The sequence below is a fragment of the Pseudonaja textilis genome, chromosome 14 (genome assembly GCF_049901715.1).
Source record: "Pseudonaja textilis isolate UNSWEBS1 chromosome 14, rPseTex1.2, whole genome shotgun sequence".
Classification (NCBI taxonomy): domain Eukaryota; kingdom Metazoa; phylum Chordata; class Lepidosauria; order Squamata; family Elapidae; genus Pseudonaja; species Pseudonaja textilis.
The window spans coordinates 9,831,260-9,852,602 of record NC_142003.1 but is presented as its reverse complement, the minus strand read 5'-3'; the positions used below and the strand labels follow the sequence as shown (position 1 = coordinate 9,852,602).

The 21,343-nt window shown below is 44.1% G+C and overlaps 1 protein-coding gene across 2 annotated transcripts; it reads right to left on the bottom strand.

Annotated features, from left to right (window-relative positions):
* Window positions 1-527: 527 nt before the first annotated feature.
* On the bottom strand, window positions 528-21,330 carry ANKS3 (ankyrin repeat and sterile alpha motif domain containing 3). Of its 2 annotated transcripts, none has more exons than XM_026704161.2 (17): window positions 21,236-21,330; window positions 19,618-19,878; window positions 18,376-18,574; window positions 17,363-17,484; window positions 16,268-16,349; window positions 15,840-15,975; window positions 14,989-15,147; window positions 13,702-13,830; window positions 12,451-12,563; window positions 11,180-11,347; window positions 9,303-9,427; window positions 8,129-8,270; window positions 7,166-7,338; window positions 6,222-6,307; window positions 4,862-4,945; window positions 3,716-3,810; window positions 528-2,126 (listed from the first exon to the last, which is right to left on the bottom strand). In XM_026704161.2, the coding sequence occupies exons 2-16, from the start codon at window positions 19,785-19,787 to the stop codon at window positions 3,728-3,730; spliced, it is 1,971 nt and encodes a 656-aa protein (XP_026559946.1). In that variant the 5' UTR covers window positions 19,788-19,878; window positions 21,236-21,330; the 3' UTR covers window positions 528-2,126; window positions 3,716-3,727. The 2 variants fall into 2 exon arrangements, with proteins under 2 accessions (XP_026559946.1, XP_026559947.1); XM_026704162.2 differs by having other exon boundaries at window positions 17,363-17,480; window positions 21,236-21,313.
* Window positions 21,331-21,343: the final 13 nt, after the last annotated feature.

Genomic DNA, 21,343 nt, shown 5'->3' with positions numbered 1-21,343 from the left:
TGATCTTGATTCTATCCCTCCGTTTATGCAGCCTAGAACTGTGTTGGCTTTTTTGGCAGCTGCTGCACACGGCTGGCTCATATTTAAATGGTTGTCTACCAGGACTCCAAGATCCCTCTCACAGTTACTACTATGGAATGAGGTGCCACATATACTGCACCTTGCAGTTGATTTCTCTTGCCTAAATGGAGAACCTTATTTTTTTCACCATTGAATTTCATTTTGTAAGATAGCGCTCAATGCTCAAGTGACCACGCAATGGTGTCCTGTCGATTGATTAATTTACAACTCCTGTTCTTTCAGCTGGTTCGTTCGTTCCGATAAATACCTTCCAATGCACTGTGAGGATAGGCCAGCGGAGTTTCTGCATATGGCCCCTTCCAGATGTTCTCAAAGAGAGGACCAATTTCCCTTTAAGCGTGGTTTACAGAGCTGGAGGCCACGAGACAGGATGACTGTTTTCAATCACACGTTTTGGTCTTTACAATACCACTGTTTTATTTGAAAAAAAAAAGCATCTACTTCAGTATATCAAAAATAGATTGCAATTTTTATTCTACGTCGCTATAAATAGCCAGAGGTCTGGTTTTCATAAGCAAAAAAGGCTCAGGTATAAACATTTACCTGAGCTGTACCGCGTCAGTCTGTATTTGAGCGTTTTACGACTGAATCACCCTCTTTACGAAACAGTCCCTGCACATTTAAGAGTAGCTGGCGTAACAGGGAAAAAAACCCAAACCATATCCTAGCTAGAAACTCTTGCCTCCCACTTTCTCCAACCTGATGTCGTACATCATGATTACCATCTACCTTGGCTCCGAGGTCATTTTGAAACCTCCAGAAGACACCAGGTGGGCAAGGAAAAGGAAGCATATAAAATCATGTCACCCTTTGAGTTCCTTCTCCAGATGGAAGTCATACAGCCATGCCCGAGGTTTAAATTGGTTTCTGTTTCATAAAGGTCTATCTCGCCTTGCCAGATGGAATTAAAAAAAAAAAATCACACTCTTTAATATAAAAGACAAAAGTTGTACAGTATATGATCTGAACAGAAAACGGACTATAACAATGAAAGATCGAAGTACATTCTTTAAAATATTGTTCTGTTTCTGAGGAGTGGGTTTTATGATGTGCGCTGGAAAATAATACGTAATACATTATAACACCCAACTCCCTTTAACTATGAGTTAGCAGCCATAAACCCTGGAGTGGTCCCTCAAGCCTTAGAAATACTCACGCAAATACTCACGCAACCACAGGTTCCCCCTCCCCACGAGGCCCACGCCCACCCATCCTGGCCACGCTCACCCAGCCCTCCGAGATCAAACACAACCCCGATGCAGCCCTCAAGGAAATCAACTCTGACATTTCTGCCTTACATACACCAGGTTTATGCTACTCTTTCTGACCGGGATGTTATCTCTGGCTCTTCAGAACTAATCCCAGAGTCCTTTGTTCTGCCTGAAGATTTTATAACTCCAGTTTTGCTAACGGGAGCCACCTCATATTGTCAAGTGTGAGACTATCATCTCAATTGGTGTGTTAAAAGGACCCCAAAAGGCAATTTTGTGCCTGCGGGGGGGGAAAAAAAGAGCATTTCCACATTTTTTTCTTTAAAAAAACACATCACATTTGATTGGAGGAGAAAAGAAAGGATAAAACTGAGAGAGGGGAGAATTGCAAACTCTTCCGGCCTCTAGGTCAAAAGAGGATGAAGTCCTTACGCTGAAAGTTTTATTGCCATGACGTTTCCTGTTGTGGACCCAGAGACGAAGGAAGAAGAACCTTAGATATTGATACCTACAAGGCTTGCTTGCTTATTAAGAGACAGCAAGCACATCTTCCACAACAAGGCACATGTGAACTTGCTTGCTTGGCACTTCCAAGCTTCAGACAGCTTCTGTGCTCACTGTTCTTCTGGCTTTGCAGAATCAGACCCGCATTCCTCCTTCAGCACAGCAGGCGTGCCATCCAGCGTATCTGCCCTCCTTCACCACCGATGGCAGCCGCGTATTCCGAGGCCCTCGCTGGAGGTGGCCCATGCAGCCGATCCGTCACTTGCACTCTCTTCACTCTTTCAGGCAAACACAGCTTCAGGGTGGAAGGGTCACCCAACGTCAGCATGTCTGCAACACAAGGCATAGCTTCAGCCAATTTTAGGGACAGGAGCAGTGGTGGTATTTGTTATGATATGCACAGAATAACCCTTGAGTTAACAAGGATATGCACAGGGAAACTTTTATGAGAGTAGTTATGAATAATTATTCAGCCACACACAGATACACTGAATTGAGTTAAAGTTTACTTTAAGAAACAGCACAGTCCAAAAAACGGTCCAGGTCATATACGTTTACAGTCCAAAGAATATCCAATTACAAAGTATTCTTACCGGTTGCCTTCGTCATTTACAGTAAACAAAAATATCTAAGTATAAGCGCAGCATAAATACAACAGAGAATCTTAGACAGCAATAGAATGTCAGATAGATAGAATATCAGAGAGACTAATTGTCAGAGAAAACAAGCTATGATCTCTAGCTCCCTCTTATGGTAACTTGCAATATAATCAACCAATCGGAATACAGTATAAATCAATACATTGATTTTGTCTGTACAAACATACATTGTTGGTTTATATATTGCCAACCCAACTAATTGGTGGACAGATTCCTAACAGTATTCTACCAGATCATCCTGGTTCAACTGAACCGGTAGTAAAAAAAATGCTACCATTCAACCAATCCTGAATTACTTTTCTTTTTCCTCCCGATGATCAGCTGTGCCAGGATCCCCCTCGCGGTTTTACTGTTTCACCCAGAGGCTTCCCTGAGGCCCAGGAGGCAAAAAAAACAGTGTGTGTGTGTGTGTGTGTGTGTGTGTGTGTGTGCTGCAAAAAAAGCCATTCCCACCCAGTCACTTGGCCAAGGCCACCTAGCCACGCCCACAGAACCGGTAGTAAAAATATTTGCATCCCACCCCTGGAAAGGAGCAAACAAGCCCTGCTATTTGGGGCGGACACCTTGACAAGGCTGAGCAGCCTTTGGAGCTGGGCACACCTCACATCACATGGAGGCTGAAGTTTCCCAAGGCATAAACGGGGATTCATGCATTGGGAGGGCTGAACCACAAATAAGCCGCAGATGGCTTGGTGTGATGCAGAAACCCAACGTACAGAAAGTTAATCTAAGAACTAGACAACTCATGACTTTTTTTGTCTCAGAGACATTGCCTTACCTAAACAGAAGGGAAGAACCCCCTGGGGGTTTTATTGCATTTGAAAACTCTGACACAATTATGACCCTTTTTTTTTCAGAGTTACGACCTCTGCAGCATCCTCATGGTCAAAATTCAGGTGCTCGGTTCATATTTATGACCGTGGCTGTGTCCCTAGGTCATGTAATCCTCCTTTTATGACCTTCTGACAAGTCAATGGGGAAGACAGAGTCACTTAACCACCGGGTAATACTAACTTATCAACTGCAGTGATTCACTTGGGGGCAAAGCTCACAAATGCGTCACATAACAACAGAAACTTTGGACTCAATGGTGGTCGTAAGTCAAGGACTACCTGTAGCGTCTGGGAAGTGGTCCAGCTTCTTGCTTCCCAGTATGGTCGACCAACTGTCCCCCAGGCATTCTCTTGGCCTTCAAGAGCACCAAGTTTTTACATGCCAACCTCACCTCTCAGTCTTGGGGACTATTTGCTCCTCACTTACCTTCCTCTACTGCTAGGGCTGTTTGCGGACAGCCTTGCTCTTCTCTGGACGATGTAGCCTCTCGAGACGACGGTTGACAGAACAGAGAGTTTCTCCTAGAGAGAGAGAGAGAGAGAACAGCTCAGTTGTCACAAGGGTTGGGAAAACCTCCACTATGACAGGCAAGCAAGCTAGCTCAGGGAAATTGTCCTTTATTCCATTATTGTCAGGTGCAAAGGATCAGCACTGTACGTTAAGTGGGGATTTGGAAAGGTTTATTGCTCAAGCCTATATATAAGAATCTAGTTGTGATGACCCGAGGTGTGACACAAAAATAACCAAGTCACAAAAGTAGAATAAATTCCCTTTAATAACTCCAACTTGCCCCCCAATGTCCAATTATCCTCGGCTGGAGATCAAACTCTTCTACAAAGGGAAGAAATGCAGTCCGAAACCAAAGTACAGATAAAGTAGAAATAAAAAACCCCAACACAAACCACGCTGAAGTAATTAACACAACAGGCCTGGATAATAAATTGCAGACATGCAAAAGATAAGACACACACACAGTTGGGAGGACACCAAAACCCAGATAATTCTCGACAAAGATAATGCACGCTTTGCTTCCAGCAACTGCTGTATGCAAATGCCCTTCTTATATTCTGTTCTCCCAGCTGCAACCAATGAAAGGGATCAGGGCCCTTTTCTCTCTCGTAAGCCATGTTGCTCCTTTATCCATTCCTCCCTGCGTGCCGTAAGATGAAGAGGGGGTGGCCCTGGGTCTTCCTCTGATTGCCCAGCTGGACTGTGCCCTTCCTCCGTGTCTTCCACAGCCACTGGAGTCACACTCCTACTCATTGTCAACTATTTAATCTCCCCCTAAGAATCAGACTCCAACAACGACATGACACTAGTCAACTAAAGTTCAAATCTGAACCAGGGCCAGATAAGGATTAACAGAATTCAAGCAGGACTGAGCTGGAATTGTTTGTGGCAATGTAAGGATTCTAAGCTGATGACATATTTAGCTCTGTCCCCCTAGCTCTGCCTGCTCTTTTGCTACATCTATTCCCCTTTGATAGCAAGCATTGGGTATGTCATGCTGCTGCGGTCATGTTGATCGGATCAAGAAGAAGACAAGTGCTCAACAGTCTGTATTAACCTTACCCATTTCCCCCACACATTCCTCCAGAAGAACGGACAGCTCAGGCAGGCTAAGGGCCTTCAAGGTAGGCGACCATCCTTCGGGGCCTAAGATCAGGAAAGAAATCAGCAGCATTCGTTCAAGACAGCGTTGTTCTCAAGATGAGATGGACATTGAAAGAAGCCCCTTCCCCAATTTCAGTCAAAGCAGAGCCATGGTTTTATTTTTAAGAGGGAAACAAAAACAATTCAGCTGGTTTGCCCTAGGAAAATATTAGGACAGCACTAGCACCTAGTCTTATATACCGCTTCTCTTTGCAGCTCTCTCTAAGCAGTTTACAAAGCCAGCCTATTGCCCTCCAACCACCTGGGTCCTCGTTTTACCCACCCCGGAAGGATGGAAGGCTGAGTCAGTGAGAACTGAATTATAGTTGACACTCAGCAGAATTAGCCTGCAATACTGTGCCACCACGTCACCAAGGATGAATAGGAAAAAAAGGACAGCTGGTTCCATGATTTTTTTTTTAATTTCTAGTAGTTTTAAATTTCTGGCACTTATATCTTGGAGGACCCTTCATGGAATATGAATGTTAACATGCTTGTGAAGAAGGCACAGAAGAGGCTGTACTTCCTGAGAATGCTCAGGAAGATAAGCCTATTTCAGCATCTACTTCTGTCCTATTACCGCAGCACCACTGAGAGTGTCCTGACATATGGCGTTCTTGCATGGTCTGGGAGCAGCTCTGTAGCAGACATTAAAGCTCTACAGAGAATCATTAAAACTGCCCAGGATATCATCAAGCTCCAGCTACCAGCCCTGGACCACATCTTCACATCTCGCTGTTTAAGGAAGTCGCGCAACATTCTCAGAGACTCTTCCCATCCTGCTCACAATCTTTGTGAAACTGTTGCCTTCTGGCAGAAGATACGGAACCATTAAAACTCGGACCACACGTTTTCTGAACAGTTTTTATCCCAGAGCTATAATTGCACTTAACAATGAACTTAAGGACCACCATCAGTGAGCTGTTGGACAGTATTACTTTGGTCTGTTGTGTGGATGCTTGCGTGTTTTAGGGGGCAGGGAATTTGGTAGGTGGCGTATGTGTTTGGGGATTGTCATGTGTGTATGCGTAGTTGAGTCTGGTCTCTGGGCATTACGTGAATTTTGTTGTACATGTATACCATGTATATTCGTACAATGACAATAAAGAATTCAAATTTCCAAATTTCAAAGGATGTGAAAGAATGTAGGCAGGAAGTGCATTCTCAAGAGGGAAGTGATCGATTCCGCAGAAGTAAGAGGCAACTTAGCCCAGATATTAAGTGTGAGAGAAAGAGGGTGAAGACAGCCTCTTGGTCATGAACTGCACATCCCACTTACTGGCTCCTAGCTGTGCTCTGATCTCCAATTCCTGGCTGCCTGCCTGTTCCTGGTTGATCCGGGAAGCCAGCTCTACCTGACAGGCCCTTAAAGAGAAACCAGAACAACATTAAAAAGGTTTCTATGAAAAAAAAAAAATCACACACAGAGGCAGAGAAGCAGAAGAAACAGGATTATTCACAGAAGGATTACATGTAGTCCTGGACTTACAACCATTCACTTAGCAACTGTTTGATATTACAAGGGCACTGGAAAAAGGGACTTAGGATTGGTCCTCACATTTATGACCATCACAGTCATGTGATCAAAATTGGCAACCAACACGTATTTACAAAAATGGCAGAATCCTGGGATTATGTGAACATCGTTCGTGGCTTCCCGGCCAGCTTCCGACAAGTAAAGTCAATGGGGGGAAGATGGATGTGCTTAATAACGGCATGATTCACTTAACAACTGTAGCGATTGGCTTAATAGCCACAGCAAAGGTTGCAAAATCAGGCGCAATTCACTTAAAAATTGTCTTCTCAGGCAACGTCCCAACGTCTTTAAGAAAAGCCACCAGAGCTGTGGAAAAAAGGGGCCAAATGGCTCTTTGAGTGTTTAAGGTTGCAGACTCCTGCCACAGTCCGTGTTTTCTATACAGGAGGAGTCTCCAAACTTGGCAACTTTTCAGACCTGTGGACTCCAACTGCCAGAATGGCCTCTGAGGGATTCTGGGAGTTGAAGTCTACAAGTCTTTAAAAGCTGCCAAGTTTGAAGGCCGCCCCCCTGCTATACATTGCTTGCTTCTCAGGCAACGTCCCAAGTGGGCCCCTCTTTAAGAAAAGCCGCCAGAGCGTTCTGCCTTTCTCATTCTTGCCACGACTCTGTGGGCACCGGTGCTTGGAAGATAAAGGAAGGGATCTCAAGGGGCGTAAATGGCGTCCCCTTGAAGGCTCGCTCACCGTATCTGCTCCAGGAGGACCCCAGCACTTCTGGTGATGCCCTGGACTTCTTGGAGCTGAGCCTGGGCGTTGCTCCAGGCCACGTCCTGCTCCATGAGGCAGCCCTCGACCACCGCTCGGAGCTCCTGCTCTTGGCTCACCTGTCCTGTCAGCCCTTTGACCTCCTCACATCTCTGCAAGGAAAGAGAGGGAAAAAAAAAAAAGAAAGACCAGAGTCCAGTGTTTTGTGTCCAACCAGAGCAGGTCCCTTCCAACTCTTGATGATGTTCTATGTCAATCAAAATCTGACAAAGCTGTAACTCTTAACACTAGAATGGAATGGAATGGAATGGAATGGAATGGAATGGAATGGAATGGAATAGAATAGAATAGAATAGAATAGAATAGAATAGAATAGAATAGAATAGAATAGAATAGAATAGAATAGAATAGAATAGAATTCTTTATTGGCCAAGTGTGACTGGACACACAAGGAATTTGTCTTGCTGCAAATGCTCAGTGTACATAAAGGAAAAGATACATTCATCAAGAGTCAAGAATCATCAGGTACAACACTTAATGATAGTCATAGGGTACAATAAGAATAGAATAGAATAGAATAGAATAGAATAGAATAGAATAGAATAGAATACTTTATTGGCCAAGTGTGATTGGACACACAAGGAATTTGTCTTCATGTAAATACTCTCAGTGTACATAAAGAAAAGGTACATTCGTTAAGAATCAAGAATCATAACGTACAACACTTAATGATGGTCATAGGGTACACCAAATCCACTCCCATCTGGATTTCCTTTTTTTCTCTAGAGAAAAAGAACTAAAGGACCAGTATTCCAACCTCACTCCCTCCGTACTTCAGTGACTTAAACCAAGGAGGCACCCAACCAACATGTACGCATCACAACTGGGGTGCAACAGAGCATCAACTCCTTCCGAATGCTCTAGAAGAGTTGGGTGCTTCACCTTGTGAAGCTGGATGGCCAATTCTTGCATTTCGGCTTCCAGGCGGTCGGCGTAGGCTAGTTCCAGGGCGTCGCTCAGTGGCCGGGCACTGCTGTGCCATCGGGCAATGGCGGACGTCATCTTTCTCTTTGGTCCAAAGAGCCTACGGGGAGAAAGGAATCAGGAATCAGAAGGAGAGCTTCCACCAGAGATGTTTGCAGGTGCAACAAAGCAGCCTCTTGTTGGGTGGACCTATCTGTTCTCCCACAATAGCCATAGCGCTTAAGACTTATATACCACTTTATAGTGCTTTAGAGCCCTCTAAGCGGTTTACAGCTCCTCATTTTATCAATCCTCAGAAGGATGGAAGGCTGAGTCAACCATGAACCTGGTGAAATTCGAACTGATACAGATAATCAGAGTTGGAAGGGACCTTGTAGGTTATCTAGTTCAACCCGCCACCCCCCCGCCTAAGCAGGAGACCCTACACCATTTCTGACAAATAGTAGTCGTATCACTTCTTGAAAGCCTCAAGTGATGACACTCCCACAACTTCCGAGGGCAACCGCTGCTCCATTGGTTGATTGTTCTCATTGTCAGAAAGTTTCTCCTTATTTCCAGGTTGAATCTCTCCTTGTTCAGTTTCCATCCATTATTCCTAGTCTGGCCTTCGGGTGCTTTGGAAAACAGGTTGATCCCCTCCTCTCTGTGGCAGCCCCTCAAATATTGGTGGACTGCTCTCCTGTCTCCCCTGGTCCTTCTCTTCACTAGTCTAGCCATGCCCAGTTCCTGAAACCGTTCATCGTATGTTTTAGTCTCCAGTCTCCTAATCATCCTGGTTGCTCTTCTCTGCAACCAGGTCTTCTCCGGTGACCAAAACAGGATGCAGTACTCTAGGTGTGGTTTTACTAAGGATTTATAGCAGGCAGACAGCAGAATAGCCTGCAGTACTGCACTCTAACCACTGCGCCACCATGACCCACTTGGCACCAAAGTGTGTCCAGAAGGTTGCGGCGTATAGTGACATCAAATACGCTACCCATATTTATTTATTGTTTAATGCATGCAACCAGATTCACTATTGATAAGGAACATACAGGGCCAAAACAGAAGATGTGAAGCACTGAGGGACAGGCTATCTGGTAGGAAAGCTGCGTGGTTCTGGGTCCAATCCTCAACATAGAAATCCACTTACGTGATGCCGATCTCTTTTAGGTCGCTCTCCGTTAAGGTCAGGAAGATGCGGAGGTCGATATCTTGCTCCTCAAAGATTTGCAAGTACTTCAGGCAGCCAATCTGGTCTAGGAAGGTGGCCAGATCCTACAGCCCAGGAGAAGCAAGCAGAAGAGATTGTCAGGAACTGCAAGCTTAGAGGATGAGATCAAACAGACCACACAACAAATAGAACAATAGGGAAAAAGGAGGAGATTATAAAGTTGGGTGAAATAAAGTTGGGAGAATATATATTAGGAGGTAGAAAAATGGAATTGAGTCAATTGAAAGATTTTTTTTTTGAAAAAAAAAAAAAAGACAGAGGATTTGGCAGACCTATGGGTGGACTGGCAGCAAAAAATAGTGGGGATGGAAATAATGGTTGGGTTGAATATGAAAGATGTAGATAAGGACGCAAGGGAGGAGTATGGCAGGCAAGTCAAAAAGAGAAGAAGTGAAACTTCCAAGAGAATAAGAGATGATGGATAGGAAGGGTTTTTCCTAAAAAAAAAAAAAAAGACTGGCTGTACTAAAAATTAGAAATACGGGGGGGAATATTGTCATACATATTTTTACATAACACATTCAAAGTGAATATTAGAGATTAAGATCAGAGTTTGGAAAAGGACATTATGAGGTATGCTAAAAAATAATGTTATTATTAGAAGGATGTAGCAAATATTGAGCAATTGAAAAATGAAGGATTGTGCGCTGATACAGCTACATTACACCACGTCAGTCTGATTAATATAGTAATTCTCATTGTATTAATATTACTTTTGTATCAAATGATACAATGTATCATTTGGTGATTGATGTATGTTTAAAAATAAAATAAAAAAGCTTTACGAAAAAGAAAGATTGTCAGGATGTTAGGTTAAAACTCAAGTGAAAAGGACTTGCACTGCTCCAACTCTATTGACAAAAACGTCATCATTGCTCCTAACAGCTTCTGCACGAAGTCAACACCACCACCTAAAGTGGGACCACCCTCCAGCTGAGGAAGTCAGGATATTGTGGAAGTAACTCCAAGCTCCTACTCCAATAGGCAATATTCTCTGAGCAAGCTTTAGGTCCTACTCTTGTTCAGGGTATTTTACTCTACAGGGATACAGTGAGAAGAATGGAGACAGCTGCTTATACTGTGAGAAGAATGGAGGCAGCTGCTTTCAGGAAACCGCAGGCTGGCTAGCAAAAAACTGGATTTGGCAGCCACATCTGCACACCTGGATCGCAGGAGCAGCAACCACAGACGGAGCTGACCAGCAACAAGGCTAGCCACTCCATAGGATGAGTTCCCTTTGTCTCTGGCTGGCCCTTGGGGACTGAACTTTTGTAGAATGGTGTGTTTTGTGAATGGAATGTCAAGTAGACAATGGGGATATGTGGGAGGGAGGAGAACGGCTACAGGACCGAATCCTCAGTTCAGGGCAGGGAGGAAGTATGAGAAAAATAGACTCCCCTTAATTACTTTAAGTCAGTATTTCTCCATCTTGGCAACTTGTGGACTTCAACTCTCAGAATCCCCTAGCCAGCAGGAGAACTCTGGGAGTTGAAGTCTATATACCTTAAGACTGCCAGGGTATATCTTGAATGGATAATTATTTGGGAAAGTTCTCAAGAGTCTCTTACAATACTCAACTCCCAGAATTCCCCAGTCAGTATGATAGTTGGGGAATTCTGGGAGCTGAAGTCCCACCCCTTAAAGATGCCAAGGTTGAGAAACACTGTTCTAGGTATACCTTGACATGGAGAATTGCTCTGGCAGGTTCTCCAAATTCTCCTACGATACCCAACTACGAATAAAGAAGACCCCAAAATCCAAAATGGTTCTTCTTTCCTGTATTTGCTAAGACTTACCTGTGGTCCAGCACAGGAGGAGGTCTCATTATTAGAGGGGCTGTGTTGTTGAGCGGAGGCCTTGGTTTTCCAAGGCCAGTGAGTGTCACTGTTGCCATAGCGATTCTTGACCTTCATGGACCCCTTGGCGTGTTTTCGGCTGGAGGATTTGGCTGCCGAGTCAGAATCCTGCACACATTGAGAAAGGAAAACAGGGGATAAATCCAGCGAAAGCAGACTTCTTCAAAAGCCAGGTTAGATTAAGATGACAGGACTTCCTCCAGTACCAAAGGTCAATGGTTAACAACTCCAGAAGCTCCACACATTGTCACTTTTATGTTATTATCACAAGTAGAAAAAGAATTAGATTTCTTTTCAAGGAGCAGTTCCAGTCTCGGTGTACTTTAAAGCTTTCTAGGGCCAGAGGTGACATGATAGCAGCGTTCCGATATTTGAGGGGCTGTCACAAAGAAGAGAGGGGTCAGCCTATTCTCTAAAGCAGGGGTCTCCAACTTTGACAGCTTTAAGCCTGGAGGACGTCAACTCCCAGAATTCCCTGGCCAGCTTTGCTCTAAAGCACCTGAGGATCACAGAAGAAGTAACAGATGGAAACCAATGAAAGAGAGGACCAACCTAGAACTGAGGAGAAATTCCCAGAACAATGAATCAGTGGAAATAATTCAGAAACTGTGGGTGCTCCAACACTGGAGGCTTTTAAGAAGAGACTGGACAGCCATTTATTTGGAGTGATCCAGGGTCTCCAGCTTAAAAAATACAATACTGGGGGTGGGGTTGGACGAAGAGAACCAAGGTTTGTTCCAAGTGTTAGCAATAGCACTTAGACTTATGTACTGCTTCACAGTGCCTTACATCCCTCTCTGTAGTAAGTGGTTTACAGAGTTCAGCCTCTTGGCCCCAACAATCTGGGTCCTCATTTTACCAACCTTGGAAGGGTGGAAAGGCTGAGTCAACCCTGAGCCAGTCAGGATCGAACTCCTGGCAATGGGCAGTGAGTTAGCCTGCAGTACTGCATTCTAACCACTGCACCACCATGGCTCTTCTCTTCCGCACCAAGAAGATGTATTTGTTTTCTACTTAAGACACCTTTAGGTCAAGTTGAATTCCCAGTGACTACGTGGAGACACCTGCCGTTTCCTTGGCAACTAAGATAAAAATGGCCGCCTCAATCTAGTGCTGTTTTCTTCGGTGGGGGGGTGCCCCTTCACCCGAGGCCCAATTCTGCTTAGCTCCCAAGACCACATAAGACCGCTCAGGTGTCGCAAGTTCTCTACCTCATTGCTCTCTAAGGAGCCCTCGCTGCTGAGTCCCACATTTCTGGCCAGGCCTTCGCTGCTGCTGCTGGTTCGGATGACGCCCACGTCATTTGTGAAGAAGGAGTTCTCTTCTGAAATGGTGAGAAGGGATACAAGAGGCAACTTCAGACCCAATGGAGCGGCCACCATTATATATTCAGATGCTGACTGACAACACAAGGGGAAATCTCTCAATTTTAGGTCAGTATTGTATCTTTCACTGCGAACTACACCCCAGTATTCCGAAAAATCGTGGATGTTGGCATCCTGGTGCCTTTTGATGTATTCCCCAGGTGCAAATTGTTCTGAGTTTGGCCTGCAGACATCTCTTCCCTTTTTTTCAAAGTGCTTTGTATTAATTTCAAAATACATTAACAGGTTACAGCTTTTACTAGAGATACAAGCTGATAATTTTCCAACTTCTCCAGCTTTTCGACAGGCGATATATTACAAAACAGTGAATAAGAGAAGCAAAAGAAATGTCAAAAAATTAGATTATCTAAGCTATCAGGTCAAAGTCAGCCCTAAGATCAAAAAGAAAACTGAACTAGTTTGGTCTAGTGTTTAAGGTGCTGGCCTAGAAACCAGGAGACATAGAGTTCTAGCCCCATCTTAGGCATGAAAGCCAGCTGGGTGACTTTGGGCCAATTACCAGGTGATAGTGAGTTCTAGACCTGCCTTAGGCATGAAAACCGGCTGGGTGACTTTGGGCCAGTCCCTCTCTCTCAGCCCAACTGACCTCACAATGCTGTTGTTGTGGGGAAAATAGGAAGAGCAAGGTGCATTATGTATGTTCATCATTTTGAGTTATTTTGAGAGAGAGAGAGAGAGAGAGAGAAGGAGGAGGAGGAGGAGGAGGAGGAGGAGGAGGAGGAGGAGGAGGAGGAGGAAGATAGATAGATAGATAGATAGATAGATAGATAGATAGATAGATAGATAGATGTTGTAGATTGAACAGATCACAGTCCAATTCTAGGAGCAGAGAAATGATTATTTTCCTTCAGCTCAGAGAACACAAAAATCTTATAACCCTATTCTAACATCTGCCAGTAGCAACATACCCAAGCCCCTTAGTTTGGCAGAGAGCAGAAAGCGAAGAAGCCTAATTCATCTTTAGATTATTTATTCCGGAGCAAAATAAATGTCACTGTAACAAAACAGCCTGTATTTTTAAAAAGAAGCCCTGTCTCCCTGGATCAGCCTATCCAGGCCAAAGCAAAGGTCAGGTACCTCGGCTGCTGCTGCTTTCCACGTCACGGTCATTGATGGGAGAGATGACATCTCGGTATCGAAGGCCACCACCCTCCAAGCCGCTTCCATCGTCTTTAAAGGTGACATAACCTTCTGGCGGGATCTGCTCTGTGTGTAAAAGGAAGGGGCGGTAAAAGGAAAGGGAGGTGAACAAAGGAACGGGAAGTCTTTTTTTTCAATAATATTTTTTTTAATTTTTAATACAACCATTCCATCTTCAGCTGAACAGTGTGTGGTCTGGATATAAAACATCTTTGTTAAACAATAATCAAAGTCACAACATCCTTCATGACATATTAAATTCCACAATATTTAACATCAGAATATCCACCTATTGATTATGCAATATGAACGTGGTGATATTCAACACGCTAGTCATCATATTAATGTCAGCTTTGGAAGTCATATGGAGATCAGATGCTCCCACAAATTTTGAGCCTGGGAAAGTGGGAGGGGGGAATTTCTTGGAGTGTACGTAGTTAGACATAACAATTCTTTTCCTAATTCAAGGTCATATTATTTTGCGCATAAGCGAGGGGAATTCTTAAGCTGGGGCGGATGGCGATTGGGCCATGTGATGCAACGATGGGTGCAGGGGATGGATTTTGTAGTTTTTACTTATTGCAAGGAAGCCTGGAACTTTCAAATTCGGGATTCCCCAGTTGTGCCAGTTACTATCCAAAATAAACTTTTGAGAAGATGTCTGTCCCGGAGTTATTTGTTGGAGTGGAGATTTGCTGGAACGCTGGCAATTCACTTGCCTCTTTTAACAGATCATCTTCTTTTAACATCTAATCTTTATTTTGTGTCCCCATTTCTGACATCTATTTTTATTATTTAATAACCATTGATAGAATAAATCCCACACCATTGTAATATTCGGCTTGCTCTTTCTCCTTAATTGCCATTGTTAATCTATTCATTTCCACACTTTCTAGTATTTTCCTAATCACATTCTCCTCTGTAGGTATCTCTTCACTCTTCCAATTTTGCGCAAATGCAATTCTAGCAGCAGTTAACATACTAATAACTAAGTATGTATTTTCCTTACTATATTTTTTGGGGAAGTCTTGAAAGTTTAGCCAACCTCGGAAGGGTAAAAGGCTGAGTCAACCTTGAGCCAATCAGGCCCAAACTCCTAGCAGTGAGCAGAAATAGCCTGCAATACTGCGTTCTAACCACTGCGCCACCATGGCTGTAAGGGATTGTATTGGTGGCAGCCTTCTAGGCAGACTCTAAAGCAGAGGAGGTAAAACCCGAACTCACCATGATGCAACCGAGTGTTCCCACCAGTTCTGACAGCTGTGATCTTGGCCAGAGCATGAGGCCCTTCGTGAATACTGGGTCCCCTGGATTTACGGGCAGGCCTTTGTCTTGGGGGAACACAGTAAGACTCATCGGAGGAGCTCAGATCTTCGTACTTCCCTTGAAGGTCCAAAAGGGCAAGCAGTCGTGGTTTTTTTTTAATAAAAAAAATAATAATTATTTATTATTTTATCATAAAAGTGAAAATACAAAAGAGTAAAACAAAAGAAAATGAAACAAAAGAAAAGCATGCATTCAATCCTAACAACAACAACAAAAAGGGCGGGGGAGCGGGGGAATTGTGCGCAAGAAAAAGAGGTAAAAGTGATCAATATGTAGGATCCACCCTGGCTGGATGCTAAACAAAAAGCAGTAAATTCTCCTCCCCTTTTGAAAATAGAGAGAGAGGCTGGAAACTGTTTGTGGACTTTCTATGCACTAAATATAACAGATCCACTCTCCCTCCCTCTCTCCATAGATAGGTAGGTAGGTAGGTAGGTAGACAGATAGAAGAAATAGCAGTCAGCAGGTTGAATTTTACATTACACTAATCTTCAAATCCCTGTCAACCATCTGTTGTTATACTTGTGCGCAGAAAGCCCACAAACTGTTTCCGATCTCTTATAAAGCTGCCTAGTCCATTAACTACCGTAATTAGCTTTAATGAAAGCTTTGATTAGACTTCTAGTCATCCTTGAATCCGTTTCCTGACTGGGCCTAGCTCAAAGGGTAGATTTCCATCGACTGCGTTCACCTGGGCTTCGTCTTTCAATCGGATCCTTTTCCCAAGACGTTATAGCCTTTCGACTCACCTGTGCCTCGGCGTAAGACTTTGGGCACGGGAGCAGTATGCAAGTCTATCAGGCCCACAATCTTCATGTGTCCATATTTCATGGCCAAGGTCCGGGCCGTGGCCCCCGTGCTGTCTCGTACGTCCACTTTCACACCCTGTAGGGAGACAGCACCAGCAAAAAATGAATACGTAGCAACCAGAAACATTTGTAACTGGGCTGCTCCTAATGAAAAACTTTTGTGGGCCAATAGCAATCAGCAGGGGGATTAATGCTGAAAAGCTCATGAAAATTAACCTAAAGTTATATCAGCTTTACTCATACGCCGTGCTCGTCCCAGTACAGAAAAGCACGTTATGGCTGAGCATGATATATACACCACTGTTTAATGCAGGCTGGATGGCAGGCATGGTGCTTTTTGATTTTCCTGCAAATCAACAGTCACTCACATGGTTGAGAAGATACTGGACGATGATCTCATGACCAGAAGCCGCTGCTTCCATCAGAGGGGAGTATCCACAAAAGGGTTCCCTGGCATAAGAGAGAATCAAAATGTATGGAAGGCTCAAGTCAAAACTGGGGTGATTAACAATGAGGCAAAGCCACACTGGTTACAAATGCATAGAAGGAAGAGAGACAGTAAAGGTAATAGCTAAAGGTTTCCCTTCGCACGTCCGTGCTAGTCATTTCTGGCTCTAGGGGGCGGTGCTCATCTCTGTTTCAAAGCCGAAAAAGAGCCAGCGCTGTCCAAAGACGTCTCCGTGGTCATGTGGCTGGCATGACTAAATGCTGAAGGTTCATGGAACACTGTTCTCTTCCCACCAAAGGGGTTCCTATTTTTCTACTTGCATTTTTTACATGCTTTCAAACTACTAGGTTGACAGAAGCTGGGACAAGTGACGGGAGCTCCCTCCATTACACAGCGCTAGGGATTCGAACCGCCAATCTTTCTGATCGACAAGCCCAGCGTCTTAGCCACTGAGCCAAACACAGATTAATTTCAGATGGCCTCACATTTCAAGGTATTCCATGTTTATTTAATGATCTGGGTTCTGCTCTTAATTTCACACGGCTCCCAGAATAACTTCTATAGAATCAATCAGCCCGACTGGGTGACTTAACAGTAACTTAGCTAAGGAGCTGGCAACCATGAGAAGGTACTCTTCTTCATAGTATTCTCTTTAATGGCCTCCATGAAAAAAGGGAGGCACATTCCCAGCTTACTAAATCTTTCTGGGCCACTAGTTAGGGGACTAAATCTCTTTATTATTAGATCTATGCCTTTTTTAACTTAGTGCACCTGTGCCAATTGCAGAGTGGCAGATAGGACAGTGCTCCAGAGGGTTAACACCATTGCCTAGATCACTGATTGCCCTCTCCCCTCTGTATCAGATACAGGACCCCCATCCGAGTCCTCCCCAGACTCCCAGACTGGCCCATGTTCCTCCGCACTGTCTGGCTCTGCTATCACCTCCACAGGCTGCCGGCGGAACACAACGGTAAGTTGAGGATGACTTGTGTTATAGTTAGTCGTTTTCTCCCACCTGCAATTGGCGTTGGCTCCACTGTCCAGTAAGAACTTCACCATCTGCTGATGGCCAGCGCTGGTGCAATGAAAGAGGGCAGTCCAACCATGGGTGTCTTTCATCTCCAACTCAGCACCTTGCTTCAGAGAAATAAAACATTATAACAGGTTCACCTCCCTGAAAAGTAGGTACCTCATTCAAGGTGCCTTCATGATGTTTTCAGAGAATAGAACAGAACAGAATTCTTGATTGGCCAAGTGTGATTGGACATACAAGGAATTTGTCTTTGGTGCAAATGCTCTTGGTGTACATAAAGAAAAAATAAAATATATTCGTCAAGAATTACAAGATACAACACTTAGTGATAGTCATAGGATACTAAATAAGCAATCCAAACCATACTAGGAAACTAAATAAAACAATATAATCATAAAGATAAAAGCAACAAGGTTGTCGTTATAAGTAGGAGATAGTTAATAGAAAGGATGGGAAGAAGAGTAATACGGTCTAAGTAAATAGTTTGACAGTCTTGTGGGAATTACCCTGTTTCCCCAAAAGTACAACCTACCCTGAAAGTAAGTCCTATTTTGATTTTTTACACGAGCACCCTACCCCCAAAATAAGCCCCAATTAAGACCCCCCACACCCACTCCAGAGTGGATGGGTAAAAATTAAGGTAGGGTGGAGATGGGGGAGTGGAGCTAACCTACTACTTGGACAGATGTAGGTTATGTTAGTCAGTGGATAACATCCCCCGAAAATAAAACCTGGTTCCTTTTTTTTGTGGGGAACAAATATTAAGACAGGGTCTTATTTTGGGGAAAACACGGTTAATTATTTAGCAGAGCGATGGCATGCAGGGAAAAAACGGTCCTTGGGCCTAGTTATTCTGGTGTGCAATGCATTTGATCTTGAATCTTAAAACTGGGCTGGCTGTATCAAAATGAAAAGCTAACCAGAAGTGGCCCTTGCCCTATTTAAACAGTGTGACCGATTTAATATTTTGACAGTCGTTCTAAAGCTCACCCCACCTGAAGCAAAAAGGCAGCGGCACATTCGTTCCCACAGCTGGCGGCCAACATCAGCGGGGTCTGTCCTTCTGGGGTGGACATGTTCACGTTGGCTCCGGCTTGTAGCAGCATGCGCACAACGGTGTCGTAACCAATATAGGAGGCATACATCAGCGGCGTCCAGCCACCGCGGTTCTTCTGATCCAAGTCCTTCTCCCCTCTGGAAGGTACACAGCATGTGAGTTTTCCCCCAGAGGTGGCAGATTGCAAGCCATTGCTGTTCAGCTCAGAAACTTGAAACCGTTTCTCTCTGGCCTAAAAATGAGTGTTTTCAAAATCCTTTTAACCTCACTGCCTTTGTTCTGCCTACTGGGAGCAAACTTCCTAGGATGGCTTGCTGCAGAAGAGGAGAGAAAGGGGCCAACTGTGCTCACCGGCTTCATTTTGACACAGGATCAGTTGTCAGGAAAACAAACTCTGGGGCAAGGTGGGCCTGGAAATGCTCTTCTTACGTTTGTAAGGTACTGTATGCCGCTCTCAACATTTCCTCTGGTTTTCTTGAAGGCATGCTTGGGCTGCCACTAATTTATATATAGCACAGAATTACAGTATTTTATTTACTAATATCCTGCCTTTATTATTTAAAAAAAACAAAAACAAACTCAAGGTGGCAAACGTGTTTAATATTCTTTCCCTACAACAACCCTGTGAGCTGAATTGGGCTGAAACAGTGACCGGTTCAAAATCACCCAACCGGCTTTCGTGCCCAAGGCGGGACTAGAATTCACTCTCTCCCAGTTTCTAGCCTGATACCTTAACCACTATACCAAACTGGCTATCCTGAATTATCAAAATGAGGCCATGCGGGCAAATGAAGTAGCAGCAGAGTCTCCCATTTTAGATTGGACGTGAAACATTTTGAAATGTTAAAAAAAACCCATCCCTATTATTGACTTTCATAAAATTACTGACAGTAGGAAGTTCCTGTTAGATATTCTCTTACTGTCAGGCTCCAAAAAACCAAGACAGACAAGTAATGATGCTTCCAAGTAGTTTACTTTATTGTTTCTCACCTATAGATTGAATCTTGCCAAACTAAAGCAAGCTACCACCCACATCAAGCATATACTCTGGGAACTATTAGGGAGGAGTATCTTCACTCTCTTTCTCTCACAGCAACTCTCTACACTAAGTTGCCTCTTGCTCCTTTGGAATGCAGCCTCTTCCCTCCTGGGAATCCAGACTACATTCCACCCTACTTACCGTTCAATACTGTCCTTCACCACCTCATACTGGCCTATGGAAGCTGCTGTATGGAGATCCAGAGGTATGTCTAATTCTTGTCGGCTGGCTGCCTGACCCTCTCCGTGCCACATGGTTAGGCTGCAATTCAAGAGCTCTGCCTCACTGGCTTCGTCGCTCAGTTCCGACATTCTGCCCTCAGAAGCCCCAAAAAGTTCCTTGAATTCTTTAATTTCACCAATCTACTGGATGTGAGGCATCAGGGCACCAATGACCGCGGGGCTGAAATTTATCCAGACAAGACAATAGTACTGTTATTCAGCATCCAATGCATTTATTATAATGTCAGAAAATCCTAAGGTGTGCTTAGCCTTCTATCAACTGCATAAGGGATCTTGCTCTCCTTCTTTCATAGAATGTTCCTTGGATTGAAATCAGACCTATGCTCTCAGGCAGTGGTGGGAAGGGGTGCATTTGCACACTTAATCACAATAGTTGGCTTTTTTTTGCAAAATAAGTAACACATGTCATGTGTTGCTCATCTGAGGTTGCATTTACCTCCTTTTAAGAATTACAGAGGACCAGATGATTTTTTTACCATATCCTGATACATAAAACCACAGAAGTCAAAGAGGGTTTACTTTCTTTTTCACCATTGTATGTGTGACTGGCAGCTGTATAAAAGCAAATATAAATGGGCGTTTAGGAAATCACTCAAAACCTGGTTCTTTCAACAGGATTGTAGCGAAATTGGGGGTTCCCTAGATGGCTATGCTGTGTGTATAGAATGCTAGTCCCTGCTCCCACAGTCTTATTTACCTTTATGTTTTACTTGTTTTTAAATTGTTTTGCATTTTTGGTTGTGTTACGCTGCTGTTATTATCATTGTTTTGGTATTCTACCCAGAGCCACATACGTAAGATGGGCAGCTATATATAGCGGCTATTAAATTTATATAAATAAATAAACCTGTCAATTTCATATATATGATTCTGGGTGGCATACCAATAGGTAAAACAATACAAAACAATTCAAAGAAATATTAAAACCACCATGAAACAGGTTCTTCTTGGGTGGCAAATCAGAATTCATTTTAGACCCTGGTTTGTTCTCATTTTTATTGCTTTTTGATCATCATCATCATCATCATTTAAGGATCCCATAATCCTTGGCAGGGCGGAGTCTGGGCAACGGAATGGAGCTGAGTGTTTACTGGCCGGATGCCCTTCCAGTTGCCAATGCGGAGTTATATTCGGCAGATATAATCTCGACAAATACCTGCCTCTTTTATTGTTTTTGGATGCTCCTCTAAAATTTACACTGTATCCATTGTTCTAAAGGTCCATTGTGCTTCAACTTGGGCAATTTTAAGATGAGTAAACTTCAACTCCCAGAATTCCCCGGCCAGGCTAGGGAATTCTGGGAGTGGGAAGGAGTTGGCTTCTTGAAGTTGAGAAATACCAGGATAAAGAAACCAAGAGGCAGTGGTGCTTATCAAGCTCATAGGCTGGGGCCGATGGGAGTTGTAGTCCAACTCCTGGGACACCGGCCGCAAACGCCCATTCGTTTCTCAAGCGGCCCCGCCAAGACACAGCCTAGAAGTTTTGCCCCTCGCGGCCACCGTACGCAGTACACCTACCCGGCTCTCCGGCGAACCAGCGGCGACAAAACCAAGAAGAGAGGCTGTCAGCCGGATCTGCAGGCCTCGCTCACGCCCCGCCCTCGTGACCCCACTCTCTTCCTGCCG